The following is a 14,741-nucleotide window of genomic DNA, read 5'->3' on the forward strand; positions in this document are numbered from 1 at the left end:
CCTCAGCGTTCCGCGGCGGCGGCGGCGGCGGTGGCGGCGGCGGCGGCGACGGCGACGGCGACATGGAGAGCGGGGCCTACGGCGCGGCCAAGGCAGGCGGCTCCTTCGACCTGCGGCGCTTCCTGACGCAGCCGCAGGTGGTGGCGCGCGCCGTGTGCTTGGTGAGCCCGGGGAGGGCGGGCCGGGGCACTCCGGGGACCCCCCCATGCCGCCAGGCCCGGCGGGGCCCCTGGCCCACGAGCGCGACAGGTGGCGGCGGCCGCGTCCGGGGCCTGGCGGCGAGCGGGGCCGGCCTCCAGCGTCCCGGGCCCCGCCTTCCCGCCCTCCACAGTCTGTCCCACTGTTTCCTCCCAGTCCCGGTCCCGCCATCCACCCCACCCCACCCCCAGCCCCGCGCCCCGACGCGGGGTGTCCCGAGGCTCCGCAGGGAGCGGGCCCCTGCCTCGCTGGCAGTGGGAGGAGTTTGGGGGCAGCTCCCGAACAGGTGGCCCGCACGCCGCCGCGACTCCCAGCTTGTGGAGTTCACCGGGACTGGGCTTTCCCAAACCACGTGGGATAAGGGAGGGGGCGGGGGGCAACCCAACGCCATGAAACAGGGTCTCCTTCCCACTCGGGGCAGGCCACGGGTCCGCCTTCCCATCCGAAGTTGAGGGACCCCAGGATGTACCCCCTCTCAATAAGCTGGGCAATACCTCCAAAACCAGGTTTTGTGTGTTGAGGGGGCCTGTTCTTGGACAGCCAGCCCCGAAAGCTGGAGGGGGTGTCATGAGGGGGCAGGCAGAGGTGGACCTGCTGTGCCCAGACCATGCCTTCTGAGGTCCCTCAGGGCGCCCACAGCCGCTCCCAGTCAGGCTGTGGGGTCTGACCGCCTGGAGCTTCTGAGGTTCCCCAGGGCGCCCACACGTGCTCCCAGCCAGGCTGTGGGGTCTGACCACCTCTGTCCTGGGCTGTGTCCAAGAATCAGGTGCCCAGTGGATCGGGATGACAGTGCCAGGAGTCCTGGATGGGCACCCTGCTCCCATCATCCCGGAGGTCCGGCTTCATTTCTAGCTGGGGGCGGGGCCTGTGACTGCCAGCTCCAGAGCCCTGTAGGGAGCTCCCTGGGAGGGCACGGCAGGACTGGCAAGGGAGAGGCCTGGGACCATCCCAGAGGGAGCCTTATGCCCAGAGACCTATCCCACATCTGCTGAGGTGGAGCAAGCATGGGTGGTGGCCTTGAAGTTTAGGGAGGTGGCATGGGGCTCTTCCCAAGGGGCTGGAGCCCCCCTACACCCACCCTGGGTCCTCCAGGGGTCTGAGTTCAAAGCTGTATCCACAGGCCTGAGTTAGGCCCCTTGTAGTGCCCTGTGCATGCAGGGCCCTTTGCGGGTTGGGAGACAGACTGGGAGGGACCAGGATGCCACAGAGGCTGGAAGTCCTTGTCTGGAGAAAGCTGGCCAGGCTCAACCAGGCAGGGGTTAGAGGGGGTTCCAGGAGGTGAAGACACGGGGTCGCCGGAATGGCCTTCCCAAGAGGGCCTGTCCGCCTTCACCAAGGTGTTCAGGCAGAGGCTGGGCGCTGTAGAAGTGACTTGGGCTGAAGGTGACGGGGACTGGGTGAGACTCTGTGACTTGGTGGCCTCTCTTGTTTTTTGTTTTTTGTTTTTTTGAGACGGAGTCTCGCTCTGTCGCCCAGGCTGGAGTGCAGTGGCCGGATCTCAGCTCACTGCAAGCTCCGCCTCCCGGGTTCGGGCCATTCTCCTGCCTCAGCCTCCTGAGTAGCTGGGACTACAGGCGCCCGCCACCTCGCCCGGCTAGTTTTTTGTATTTTTTAGTAGAGACGGGGTTTCACCGTGTTAGCCAGGATGGTCTCGATCTTCTGACCTAGTGATCCACCCGTCTCGGCCTCCCAAAGTACTGGGATTACAGGCTTGAGCCACCGCGCCCGGCCGCCTGTCTTGTTTAAACCTCTTTCAAGGTGTGGTTGGGCTGGAGGTGGAAGGACGGCCTTTCATCCATCAGGTACCTAAACAGAATGATTCCTGCAGGCAGGCAGCTGGGGCAGGAGCAGCCCCTACCTAGGAGGTCCCTGCCCATTCCCCACCCCTCCTCAGTCCAGGATTCCCAGGGGCAGGCCCCCTGGTGCCTGCAGATTCTAATCCTGGGGTGCACCAGGAAGCACTTTGCTCATCAGCTCACCTCCACAAAGTTTGGAGGGGCTAACATGCCAGCCTCCAAAAGGGGACAACAGGCCAGGCGAGGTGGCTCATGCCTATAATCCCAGCACTTTGGGAGGCTGAGGAGGGCTGATCACCTGAAGTCTGGAGTTCCAGACCAGCCTGGCCAATATGGTGAAACCCTATCTCTACTAAAAATACAAAAATCTGGCCAGGCGTGGTGGCTCAAGCCTGTAATCCCAGCACTTTGGGAGGCCGAGACGGGTGGATCACGAGGTCAGGAGATCGAGACCATCCTGGCTAACACGGTGAAACCCCGTCTCTACTAAAATACCAAAAAAAAAAAAAAAAATTAGCTGGGCGTGGTGGCGGGTGCCTGTAGTCCCAGCTACTTGGGAGGCTGAGGCAGGAGAATGGCGTGAACCCGGGAGGCAGAGCTTGCAGTGAGCTGAGATCGCACCACTGCACTCCAGCCTGGGCGACAGAGCGAGACTCCGTCTCAAAAATAAAATAAAATAAAATAAAATAATAAAAATACAAAAATTAGCAGGTGTGGTGGAGGGCACCTGTAATCCCAGCTACTAGGGAGGCTGAGGCAGAATTGCTTGAACCCAGGAGGCAGAAAATGCAGTGAGCCCAGATCGTACCACTGCACTCCAGCCTGGGCAACAAGAGCAAGACTCCATCTCAAAAAACAACAACAAAAACCCAAAAGGGGCAGCAGTGGTGGGAGAGGCCTGCGTCTGTACACCCCACTGGGGTCCCCGCTGTGTGTGCCCCTCAGGCGGCCGCCAGCCCTACCAGGTCCTCCTCTCCCGGCAGGTCTTCGCCTTGATCGTGTTCTCCTGCATCTATGGCGAGGGCTACAGCAACACCCACAAGTCTAAGCAGATGTACTGCGTATTCAACCACAATGAGGATGCCTGCCGCTATGGCAGTGCCATCGGGGTGCTGGCCTTCCTGGCCTCGGCCTTCTTCTTGGTGATCGACGCATATTTCCCCCAGATCAGCAACGCCACTGACCGCAAGTACCTGGTCATTGGTGACCTGCTCTTCTCAGGTATCTGCCTGTGGCACCTCCATTTGATCTTGGGAGGTGACTAGGAAGGGGACGCATTAGCTCTGGGGTTCCGCAGCTGGGGGGCCTCGGCCTCTCTGGGAGGGCAGGGAGCAGCTCACTCCTCCAGGGCACTTTTAGGAAAGGGTTTTCAGCTAGCGTTTCTCCTTGCTTGAATGGCCCCAGCCCTGCCTGGGGTAGCTAGAAGCTGAGTGGACCCCCAGCACACCCGAGCAGATGGGCTTTGCCTCTGCCGTTTGTCCCCTAGGTTGTCTGCTGGGACCCACCATGCCAAGGCGGATCCCAGCCCGGCTTCCGAGTCCTCCCCTCCATATCGTGGAGGCTCCCGGGAGGTCCCTGCCTAGGCCCTGCCCTACCTGCCCTGTCCCCTCCCAGAGTCCTGGAAAGGCCCTCCCTTTCCATGGAACTGACACCCCACCCGTCCTCCCCCAGCTCTCTGGACCTTCCTGTGGTTTGTTGGTTTCTGCTTCCTCACCAACCAGTGGGCGGCCACCGACCCGAAGGACGTGCTGGTGGGGGCCGACTCTGCGAGGGCAGCCATCACCTTCAGCTTCTTTTCCATCTTCTCCTGGGTAGGACGGCCAGGGGCCGGTTCTTGGGGTCTTGGGTAAAGGGTGGTAGAAGGTGGGGTCCCCCACCCACCTGTACCCCTCTGTGCCCTCCCTGCAGGGTGTGCTGGCCTCCCTGGCCTACCAGCGCTACAAGGCTGGCGTGGATGACTTCATCCAGAACTACGTCGACCCCACCCCGGACCCCAACACTGCCTATGCCTCCTACCCAGGTGCATCTGTGGACAACTACCAACAGCCTCCCTTCACCCAGAATGCGGAGACCACCGAGGGCTACCAGCCGCCCCCTGTGTACTGAGTAGCAGTTAGGGTGGGAAGGGGGACAGAGAGGGCCCTCCCCTCTGCCCTGGACTTTCCCATGAGCCTCCTGAAACTGCCAGCCCCCGTCTTTCGCCTGTTCTACCCTGTGTAGCTGACACACAGCTGAAGAGCCTCCCAGCCTAGCGGGGGCTGGCAGAGCCACACAGTGCCTGTGCCCGGAGGGCTTCAGTCAGCCTCTCACTCCTCCAGGGCACTTTTAGGAAAGGGTTTTTAGCTAGTGTTTTTCCTTGCTTTTAACGACCCCAGCCCCGCCTGGAGTGGCTAGAAGCCAGCAGGCACCCATGTGCTGCTGACAAGTGCCTCAGCTTCCCCTGGCCTGGGTCAGGCTGTGGGAGCCGCTGTTATCTGCGTTCTCTGCCAAAGACTCGTGGGGGCCATCACACCTGCCCTATGCAGCGGAGCTGGATCAGGCTCTTGTGTCCTCACTCAGGTTTGCTTCCGCTGTGCCCACTGCTGTATGATCTGGGGGCTGCCACCCTATGCCGGTGGCCTCTGGGCTGCCTCCCATGGCGTGAGGGCGGGCTGGTGCTCACGGCACTTCCTCCTTGCTCCCACCCCTGGCAGCAGGGAAGGGCTTTGCCTGACAACACCCAGCTTTATGTAAATATTCTGCAGTTGTTACTTAGGAAGCATGGGGAGGGCAGGGGTGCTCCATGGCTCCCAGACTGTCTGTGCTGAATGTATTATAAAGCCTTGGGGGAGATACCCAGCCCTGGGATGCTGTTTGGAGACAGAATAAATGTTTTCTCAGTCAGTCTCCAGTCATTGGTTGAGCCACAGCCTAGGGGTTGGAGGAAGACTCCCCTCTGGGTACACCCTTAGGGGCTGGCTTTATGGAACTTGTATTTTGAACAAGGCAGTGGCAGTCCGCCCCCTCCAGCCTGCCTGGCTGGCCCCCTTCCCTCTATCTGGGGTCGCATTCCGCACAAGCCTTTCATCATCTTAAAATAGTAACTGTGCTCAGCCTGTAAACAAGATTTTTCTGGCCTGCAGTGCCAGGGTCCTGCTGCTCCCTTCCTAGAGTTGGGGTGGGGGTACCTGGGAGTTGCCGGTGAACGCCCCTTCCCGGTAACCTTTCCCAGCACTGAATGAGGGGTGCCATGGCTAAGACCAGGTTTCTACCTTACTCCAGGGTCAGCACCTCTGGAGCCTTCCTGGGACACAGCAGGGAATGGCCTTGGCCATCCAGCCCACCCCTTGGAGATTAGGCCCATCTCTGGAAGAGGTCAGGGCCCTGAAGCAACTCCTGGCTTCCTCTTTTGAGCAGTGACGGAGCTGTCATCGGCAAGTCCCTATTGTTTAAAAATCCCCAGTACAAACTAACAGGGTGCTGCTCCCAGCCTCACCCAATGGCTTTGGCTTGGGACATCACTAGCGAAGGGGAGAGGGAGGCTGGGGAGGCCCTGGGAGCGGTGACCCTGTCTGCGCAGGGCACACTCAGGCACAGCACCAAGTCCACACCTTACCCCAGTGATGCTTGCCCCCAAGTGAGCTGCCAACAGCCCATCTCTGAGGCACAGCTGGGAGATGTCTTGACTCCTGAATTACCGAGAGTTTGTTTCACAAACAAAACCTGACCTTGCAGGCCCAGCGACAGGACAGTGCCTCATCCTTCCAAGTGGGCCCCAGGCTCCTCTGCACACCGTTTTTGTCCTGACTCTGGCCCAGACAGGAAGCAGATGATGTTCCTCTTAGGACACGCCCCATGACCATTTCTCAGTTAAAGGGTTGTGGTTAAGACATCAGTGTTACTACAAAAAGATCTGGGGGCCAGGCACAGTGCCTCACGCCTGTAATCCCAGCACTTTGGGAGGCCGAGGCAGGTGGATCACTTGAGGCCGGGAGTTCAAGACCAGCCTGGCCAACATGGTGAAACCTCATCATCTCTACTAAAAATACAAAAATTAGCGAGGTGTGGTGGTGCATGCCTGTAATACCGGCTACTTGGGAGGCTAATGGGGGAGAATCACTTGAACTGGGGAAGCAGAGGCTGCAGTGAGCAGGGATTGCACCACTGCACTCCAGCCTGGGCAACAGAGTGAGACCCTGTCTCAAAAGAAAACAAAAAGATCTGGAAGAAAATCCCCACCCAAATCAAGCTGAAGCTGTCCATGAGACCCAGGGAAACCCAGGTTAAAGAGAAATGTGCATCCACCAATCAGTGAATTTTGAATTAGTTAATTTCATACACTATAGCAGAGGCATGGACCCTGCCCTGTCTCCCCACTTGAAGAGGTAAGCCCCTGGGATCCAAGTCCCAGCAAGGTTGGTGCCACCCATCTTGGTGAAAGATGCTGTTGTTCCTGTGGAAACCATCAACAGAGGTAAGAAGGGCTTTGAGCCCAAAAGGAAGCAAGAGGGCGTGAGTCCAGGCCATCCTCAGGGGAGGGCAGGAGCCGGTCCCAGGAAGGGCCTAAGCCTCAGTGTGGCCCAAGGCTCAAAGGTGCTGGTGCAGCTTCCCAGGAAGAACAGAAACTCAGCGGTGAAAGCCGCAGAGAGGAAGAAGCAGGCTTATGTCAACAGCGTGTGGCCCTGTCCCTCACCCAAAGGAGGGAGAGTGTGCCAGATCCCAGGCCACCAAGCGGGGCCAGCTCCAGCCTGGGTGATCGTCCCAGCAGCCGAGAGGGAAGCTTTAAGCAGGCCAGTGGGTAGGAGAGGAGGGAGTATGTGGCAGGTGGGGCAGCCACACAAAGACTTCCCAGAAGGCCAAGGTGTGGTCACCCTCCACGCCTCCCAGCTTCCTCCTGGAGTGGCCAGGCAGCACGTGGGGCAGTGTCTGCTGGGCAGCAGCGGCAGGAAGGGAGCGGGCGGCCCTCGCAGGCCTCTCAGTTGGCGGGGCTGCATTGTAGAATCTGCTGTGGGGCAAAGAGCTTCCTGGCAGCCACGGCCTCCCCTGGCTTTCCTGGCACTGGGCAGTTCTCTTTGTTGTCCGGCCCGGCAGGCTGGCCTGAGGCCTTCTTGAAGTAGCAGAGCCGACACACGGAGTGGTACTTGTCTGCTCCCCCAATCACCTCGACCTGGCAGGGACAGAGGACAGGTGAAGGGCCAGGACAGGAAGGAGGCAGAGCCACACCCCCACCCCGCCGGCCCGCAGAGAAGGCAGGGAAGGCAGGTGGAGCTACCTCCTTCTCTGTGCCGAGCCTCTTGGTATAGGCGGCTTCCCGGAAGCACTCCATGCACACCGCCGTCAGCTTCACCACGCTCTCGGCCAGCGGCACCAGGTTGAGGATGGTCCCGAATGGCTGTGCTCCCAGGGAAGGACAGCAGGCGCTCAGCCACCTCACCAGGCGGGTTTTTCTTTTAAACCCTCTGATTCACAAGCACTAAAGCCAGGAGTTCTCTCTGCCCGGAGTCCTTCCCCCAACCCCCAGAGCACCATGCCCAGCTCTGTCCCTCTGCTGATTCAAAGCACCTGCCAGACAGATGGAACCAGTCTGCACAGACCACGGAGTCCCTGGGCTCAGACAAGGCCTGGTCTGAGCAGCTCGGCCATACCCTTGTGGTGGCTGAGCCCTGGTCACCCAGAGCTGGTGTCTGTGTACCCCCCCAGAAGCCCCTTCCCCTCCTGGATCCCAGCTCCAGACCTGGATCAGACGCCTTACCTTCCTCTGGAACGTCCCATCCAGTGCAGCCACAATTACAGTCTTCCCAGCGTTGGCCATGGCCTCGCAGAACTCCACGATGTCAGGGAACTGGAAAGGGCAGGTGGAGAAAGCGTGAGCTTCCACCCCAGCAGCAGCTCCCTGGATCCCCAGCGAAGATGCTGCCACATCTGACAACTCCGGCCCTTTGGCCTGGAGCAACTCTCCCATGAGGCTCCACAGCCCGGGGGACTGTGTCCCTCTGTGTGCCCTCCCAGCAATAACAGGCATATCCACAACTGCGCAGCCCTTTCCCCCTCCACAGCCCGGGGGACTGTGTCCCTCTGTGTGCCCTCCCAGCAGATGACAGGCGTATCCACAACTGTGCAGCCCCTTCCCCCTGCAGCCAGCTTCCGCTCCAAGTCCAGGTCCCCAGGACTCAGCATCGGACTTCCACACAAGCTATGCTGTTTAACACTGCAGCGGCCAAAGGCCTGCTGCTTTGAGCTCGGACACTGCTCTTCGTTGGACCCATTATCTGTGTGACCTTGGCAATGAATTAACGTCTCTGAACCTGTTTCCTCTTCACTAAGAGCAAGGAAGGTTCTGTTTTGTTTTGTTTTGAGATGAGTTTCACTCTTTCACCCAGGCTGGAGGGCAGTGGTGTGATCTCGACTCACTGCAACCTCCGCCTCCCGAGTTCAAGCGATTCTCCTGCCTCCGCCTCCCGAGTAGCTGGGATTACAGGGGAATGCTACCATGCCCAGCTGATTTTTGTATTTTTAGTAGAGACAGGGTTTCACCATGTTGGTCAGGCTGGTCTCAAACTCCTGACCTCGTGATCCGCCCTCCTCGGCTTCCCAAAGTGCAGGGATTACAGGCATGAGACGCCATACCCAGCCAGGTCCTGTTGTTTAACGATGGAAGATCCTAAGTTATATACAGGCTCTTTGGTGAATAGGTGGGTATTTTGTGCTCTTGCCTCCCCCTTTTTAAACAGGTAATGTGCTTTGAGAAGGGGCAGGGGTCCTACTGGCCATTTACAGAGCAGGATGACACAGCACAGCCTTCTAAGTATCAGGCCTGCACAGAGCACATTTACTGCGTAAATTAAACTTCACTTTGGCCCAGGGAGAAGCTCAAACTCTGGCAAGTGCTTAGGTGATTCTCATCAATCAATCATATCACTCTTAGCTGGTTGAGTTCATATGTCGACTGGCCTCTGGGTTGGGTGAAGTGGGGATGTCCTTGTCCTTGGGTGCAGGGTCTCTCTCTCTCGGGGCCACTCAGGCTTTCTCAGCCAGGTACTGAGGTTCGAGGTTATTGGGACATGAGGGCTTAGCAAGGCAAGGACTAAGGGGTGGCTTGAAAAATTCCAGTTGGATCCAAGCGAAGCCCTACGTGACTGATTGTGCTCAGCTGACCGCAGGGGCCTCTGGAGAAGGAAATCCAGAGACTCCAGCATGCCGGGGCCCCTCCCCGCCATGCACTCATTCCCTCTTTTTCTCTGAGGACTCATCACATGTCACAAAAATGCAGCTCCCAGCCTGCAAGGAGCTGTGGGCCAGCACACCTCCTGCACCAGGGGCTCGCCCCCTGGAGGGCTGACGCTGCCATCGCTGCCATTTGAGGCTGGATCTCGCTGTGTCCTGTGCACTGTAGGGTGTTAGCTGCGTCCCTTGCCCCCACCCATTAGATAGACGCCAGGAGCATGCCTCCCACCCCCCAGTTGTGACAAAATTGTTTCTAGTTGTTGTGAAATGTCCCCTGGGTGGGAATCGAGAGGGGAAGAACCTCCTGAGTTGAGAACCTTGCTCCTTAACCCTCCACATGAGGGTGGAAGGCAGACCCCAGACTCTCCCACCTCAGGGTTTCAGGACGGAGGAAGGTCCTCAGCCCCCCCTCCACCTGGCACTTCCTCCCCCGGTGGCGTCCTCCTCCAGTGCAGACGCCACCCCTCTCCCAGGTAAGCATTAAACCCTAACCCCAGCAGAGGTCCCTGGGCAACCAGCGGCCTTGGAGATAAAGATGGAGGTATCCGAGTTGTTTGGGACGTTTCAAAGTGGGCCCTGGCAGTCATGCTGTTGCTGTTGGTGGTTTTGTGCCTTGTGTTTAGGGGACGTTATGGTTTGAATTGTGTCCCCCACCCCGCCAAATTCATATGCTGATGTCCTAACCCAGAATATCTGTGAATGTGACCTCATTTGGAGATAAGGTCTTACAAAGTGGAGTGATCGGGGTAGGTTCTAATCCAATGACTAGTGTCCTTATAAAAAGGGAAATCACAGTGGCTCATAACTGTAATCCCAGCACTTTGGGAGGCCAAGGTGGATAGATCACCTGAGGTCAGAAGTTCGAGACCAGCCTGGCCAAGGATTAAATCCCGTCTCTGCTAAAAATACAAAAATGAGGTGGGCCTGGGGGCACATGCCTGTAATCCTAGCTACTCAGGAGGCTGAGGCAGAATTGCTTGAACCCAGGAGGTGAAGGCTGCAGTGAGCCAAGATCCTGCCACTGCACTCTAGCCTGGGTGACAGAGTGATACTCTGTCTCAAAAAATAAAAACAAACAAAAAGTTTAAAAAGGGAAACCTGGACACAGACACACACAGGAGAACAACGTGAAGACAAGGAGAAGACGCCACCTACAAGCAAGGAACAGTCCCTCCCTTGCAGCCCTGAGAAGGAACCAGCCCTGCCAACACCTTGATCTTGGACATCCAGCCTCCGAAGTTGAGAGGATGTCTCTGTTGCTCCCTTTCCCAGCCTGTGGTACTGTGCTATGGCAGTCCCAGGAAATAAAGAGTACATGTGAAATAAAACTCTGGCCGGGTGCAGTAGCTCACACCTGTAATCCCAGCACTTTGGGAGGCCGAGGCGGGCATATCACCTGAGGTCAGGAGTTCGAGACCAGCCTGGCCAACATGGCAAAATCCCGTCTCTACTAAAAATACAAAAATTAGCTGGGTGTGGCAACGCATGCCTGTAATCCCAGCTACTTGAGAGGCTGAGGCACAAGAATTGCTTGAACCCAGGAGGCGGAAGTTGCAGTGAGCTGAGATCACGCCATTGCAGTTGAGCCTGAGCAACATAGAGAGCCTGTCTCTAAATAAATAAACAAACCAGAGTTGTTCAACTCAAGGGGTGTTCTTAGTGGTCTCTGGCTTAGGAGACTTGGGCTGTGGTAACTTATATGAATTACGAACTTGCTTTTTTTGAGACGGAGTCTCACTCTGTCGCCCAGGCTGGAGTGCAGTGGCGCCATCTTGGCTCACTGCAAGCTTCGCCTCCCGGGTTCATGCCATTCTCCTGCCTCAGCCTCCAGAGTAGCTGGGACCACAGGAGCCCACCACCACACCTGGCTAATTTTTTGTACTTTTAGTAGAGACGGGGTTTCACTGTGTTAGCCTGGATGGTCTGGATCTCCTGACCTTGTGATCTGCCCGCCTTGGCCTCCCAAAGTGCTGGGATTACAGGTGTGAGCCACTGCGCCCGGCCAGATTAAACTTATTATAGGTTGCACATCTCTAACCCGAAGGGCTCCAAAATCTGAAACTTTTCAAGCACCCACCACAAGTAGAAAATTCCACACCTGACCTCATGGGACAGGTCACTGTCAAAACTGTGGCTCACGCCCAAATGACAAAATACATAAAATTACTCTCAGGCTATGTGCATAAGATGTCTATAAAACATAAATGGATTTTGTGTTTACACTTGGGGCTCATTCCCAAGGTCTCATTATATTATGAACATGCAAATATTCCAAAACCTGAAATCCGAAACACTTCTGGTCCCAGGCATTTAGGATAAGGCATACTCAACCTGTGTTACTTGTGTAGTAGAACAGAAAACACAAGAAGGTTTTTTTTTTTTTGAGACAGAGTCATACTCTGTCATCCAGGCTGGAATGCAGTAGCATGATCTTGGCTCACTGCAACCTCTGCCTCCCAGGTTCAAGCAATTCTCGTGCCTCTGCCTCCCAAGTAGCTGGAATTACAGGTGGGCGCCACCACGCCTGGCTAATTTTTGTATTTTTAGTAGAGATGGGGTTTCACCATGTTGGCCAGGCTGGTCTGGAACTCCTGACCTCAAGTGATCCACCCGCCTCGGCCTCCCAAAGTGCTGGGATTACAGGCGTGAGCCACCGTGCCCAGCCAGAAAAAAAGTTAAAAAAAATAAATCAGAGCTCCTACTATTGCGAAGCAACCCTGCGAGCCCGCCACACACTGTGCAGCTGTTGATGAGCACGTGGGGGTGGCATGGGGGCCAGGGTTCCCACCCACCACCAGCATCTGAAGCACAGCACCCCCAGCCAGTAGCTTCAGGTTTTCCAGGTGAATCTCTCTTGGATGCCAACAGTTTCTACAAAGCAGTGTGGGCACCTCTGCGTCTCTCCCGGGGTTCAAAGAAGCACAGGAGCTTCTGACCCAGGGCCTTCCTCAGGACGGCACGGTGGCTGCTCTGGGAGAGGCTTTCCCTGCTGACCCAGAAAACAAGAACAAGGCAGGTTAGGCCGGGCTTCAGCCACTGTCCAGGTAGACGATGAAGGAACGAAGGACAGTCCTTCTGCTGGGTCCCGTGCTGGGGACCCCTCTCCTCCATCTAGAACTGCTTGCAATGGGAAGACCCTGAACTTCCCTTTTTTTTTTTTTTGAGACAGAGTTTTGCTCTTGTTGCTGCCCAGGCTGCAGTGCAGTGGCGCAATCTCTGCTCACTGCAACCTCCACCTCCCGGGTTCAAGCGGTTCTCCTGCCTCAGCCTCCCGAGTAGCTGGGATTACAGGCATGCGCCACCACGCCCAGCTAATTTTTGTATTTTTAGTAGAGACAGGATTTCTCCATGTTGGTCAGGCTGGTGACCCTGAACTTCTTGAAGAGAACAAGGGCACACAGAGGCCAGGGCAGAATGCTGATGTCTGGATAGGGTGTAATAAATACGCACTGAATGAACTCAAGTTTTACTTGCTGGCCAGGGAGGAAGTAGACGGAGAAATCCCTCCCCCAGACTGAACAGGGGACAGGACTTAATACGCTGGCTTCTGACTCGGGGCATTTGGATGTGAAGGAAGGAGGAAGGAGAAGGGAAAGGTTTGTGCCTGGAAGGTCTGGGTCAGCCTCTGTCAACAAGGTTTACCCAGAGCCAGGAGAACAGAGCTACTGAACCACTCACAGCGGCAGGTCTGAAGGAGGGAGAGCCTTGCCAAAGCTGAAGCTTCCTTGTTTTGAGAGGGCCATGTCCCCAAAGCTGATGCAAAATCCGTGGATGCATTCCGAGGCCACGGTTTGACAACAAAAGAGAACAGCTGCAGCCCTGTTCCCAGCCTGGGCTCACTTTCTCGTCTGGAGTCCCTCAACCACGGGGCAGCAACAACGTCTCCATGTACGCAGGGGGGTGCTCAGAGGCGCACCTCTGAAGGTCAGAAACGGAATGGGCACACCCAGGCAGGGAGATGCCAGCTGCTGGGTGGTTGGGAACCCAGAGCGGACACTGGCAGCCTGGAGTGAGTCCCTCAACTCCACAGGGCAGATGCCCCGCTCAGGGGAAGGGCCCGTCAGCCTCCCCATGGGAATGGAATTTGTAGCTGTGACTCATACAGAATGTTGGGCAAGAACAGAACCAGGAAGGCAGGACTGGCCTGCAGGGGGTACAGGCCTGTGATGTCCGGGCAGGGTATTCCAGCCGGAGCAGCCTGGCTCTGTGTTGGGAGGCAAGGTGGCTAGAGATCTCGAAGCACTCACCAACAAACTCATGTATTCTTCCTCCAGGGTAGAGAACTAGACTAAATGTACAGTCCAGGGTATAGAACTAGACTAAGTGTGGCCAGGCACGGTGGCTCATACCTGTAATCCCAGCACTTGGGGAGGCTGAGGCAGGAGGATCACCTGAGGTCAGGAGTTCGAGACCACCCTGGTCAACATGGCGAAACCCCGTCTCTACTAAAAATACAAAATATTAGCCGGGCATGGTGGCAGGAGCCTGTAATCCCAGCTACTCGGGAGGCTGAGGCGGGAGAATCACTGGAACCTGGGAGATGGAGGTTGCAGTGAGCTGAGATTGCGCCACTGCACTCCAGCCTGGGCCACAGAGTGAGACTCTGTTTCAAAAACAAACAAAAAGAGAACTGGACTACGTATACTAAACGTATAGGTGGCCCTGTGCCCAGGTTCTAGTCTTTGAAAGATCAGCAGAGGTGACATTTGCAGCTTCTGGCCTGGCCCATGAAAGCCTCACACCATGGGGCATGCCTCTCCCCTTCCGTGTCTGTATATAGCCGGCCAGGGCGACCTAAGCCGCCTCGTGGCGGCCTCCCCGTCAACCGGCTTGGAACCACGTAGGGGTCTGTGAGTGAGAAATAAATTCCTGTTATGTTTATATCAAACCACCACATCGTGTACTTTGAGGCAACCCTAAAAGTACCTAAGAGGTCAAGTCTGCTGAGCCCCTTGGAGACAGTTTCGGTTTCATTCATTTGTGATAAACTAACAAAAATAAAAAACTCCAAAGCAGAGAAAGAAAAACTAAGATAACAGAAAATAACCCAGAAACTCAACTGCAGAATGTGTTCCTGAGGAAACAGAAAAATCTGGAAAAGTCTAAGAAAAAATTTTCAGAAACATAACGGAAGGAACAGCGTAAATCTAAAAATAACCCAACAGTAACTTGTCAAAACGGAGGATGATGAATTAGAGCAGCAGATATAAAAATAGTCATTGAAACAAAACACACTTTGGAAGATGGAACCCAGAACATCTCAGAGAGGGATGAGGAGAGAAAGCCCTGAAGTGATAATGGCTTCATTCCTTCCCCAGAAATGAAAAGGCACACCAGCTATAAAGCAGGATAAACGAAAACAAAGCTTACCCTAGACTCATTGTGCTGAGAGAACAGATAGAATACCTGACCAGAGGTAACATTAGAGAGATGGCAGCCTTCCCCTGAGCAAAAACACAACGACCAGCGCTGCCACTCTTCAAAGCAACAAGATCAAGGCTGGGCGTGGTGGCTCACGCCCGTAATCCCAGCAATTTGGGAGGC

General features: G+C 56.3%; 2 protein-coding genes across 3 annotated transcripts; one reads left to right on the forward strand and one right to left on the reverse strand.

Moving 5' to 3' along the window:
* Positions 1-4: 4 nt before the first annotated feature.
* LOC105469238 (synaptogyrin 2) lies at positions 5-4,880 on the forward strand. Its single transcript, XM_011720052.2, has 4 exons — positions 5-161; positions 2,978-3,215; positions 3,666-3,805; positions 3,903-4,880. Exons 1-4 carry the CDS (start codon positions 63-65, stop codon positions 4,098-4,100), a joined length of 675 nt encoding a protein of 224 aa, XP_011718354.1. The 5' UTR covers positions 5-62; the 3' UTR covers positions 4,101-4,880.
* A 1,405-nt stretch (positions 4,881-6,285) lies between these two features.
* LOC105469379 (thymidine kinase 1) lies at positions 6,286-13,554 on the reverse strand. Of its 2 annotated transcripts, none has more exons than XM_071081729.1 (4): positions 12,876-13,554; positions 7,726-7,815; positions 7,246-7,365; positions 6,286-7,140 (listed from the first exon to the last, which is right to left on the reverse strand). In XM_071081729.1, exons 1-4 carry the CDS (start codon positions 12,972-12,974, stop codon positions 6,949-6,951), a joined length of 501 nt encoding a protein of 166 aa, XP_070937830.1. In that variant the 5' UTR covers positions 12,975-13,554; the 3' UTR covers positions 6,286-6,948. The 2 variants fall into 2 exon arrangements, with proteins under 2 accessions (XP_070937830.1, XP_070937832.1); XM_071081731.1 differs by having other exon boundaries at positions 13,038-13,545.
* Between the last annotated feature and the right edge of the window lie 1,187 nt (positions 13,555-14,741).

Source organism: Macaca nemestrina, chromosome 17 (assembly GCF_043159975.1).
Source record: "Macaca nemestrina isolate mMacNem1 chromosome 17, mMacNem.hap1, whole genome shotgun sequence".
Lineage (NCBI taxonomy): Eukaryota > Metazoa > Chordata > Mammalia > Primates > Cercopithecidae > Macaca > Macaca nemestrina.

Excerpts from the sequence above, each read along its gene's own strand:
- LOC105469238 (XM_011720052.2), top strand. The coding sequence starts at position 63 with ATGGAGAGCGGGGCCTACGGCGCGGCCAAGGCAGGCGGCTCCTTCGAC. Across the intron at positions 3,216-3,665 it reads TGGTGACCTGCTCTTCTCAG|CTCTCTGGACCTTCCTGTGG; the intron begins GTATCTGCCTGT and ends GTCCTCCCCCAG. Across the intron at positions 3,806-3,902 it reads TCTTTTCCATCTTCTCCTGG|GGTGTGCTGGCCTCCCTGGC; the intron begins GTAGGACGGCCA and ends CCCTCCCTGCAG.
- LOC105469379 (XM_071081729.1), bottom strand. The coding sequence starts at position 12,974 with ATGCATCCACGGATTTTGCATCAGCTTTGGGGACATGGCCCTCTCAAA. Across the intron at positions 7,366-7,725 it reads ATGGGACGTTCCAGAGGAAG|CCATTCGGGACCATCCTCAA; the intron begins GTAAGGCGTCTG and ends CTGGGAGCACAG. Across the intron at positions 7,141-7,245 it reads GGCTCGGCACAGAGAAGGAG|GTCGAGGTGATTGGGGGAGC; the intron begins GTAGCTCCACCT and ends TGTCCCTGCCAG.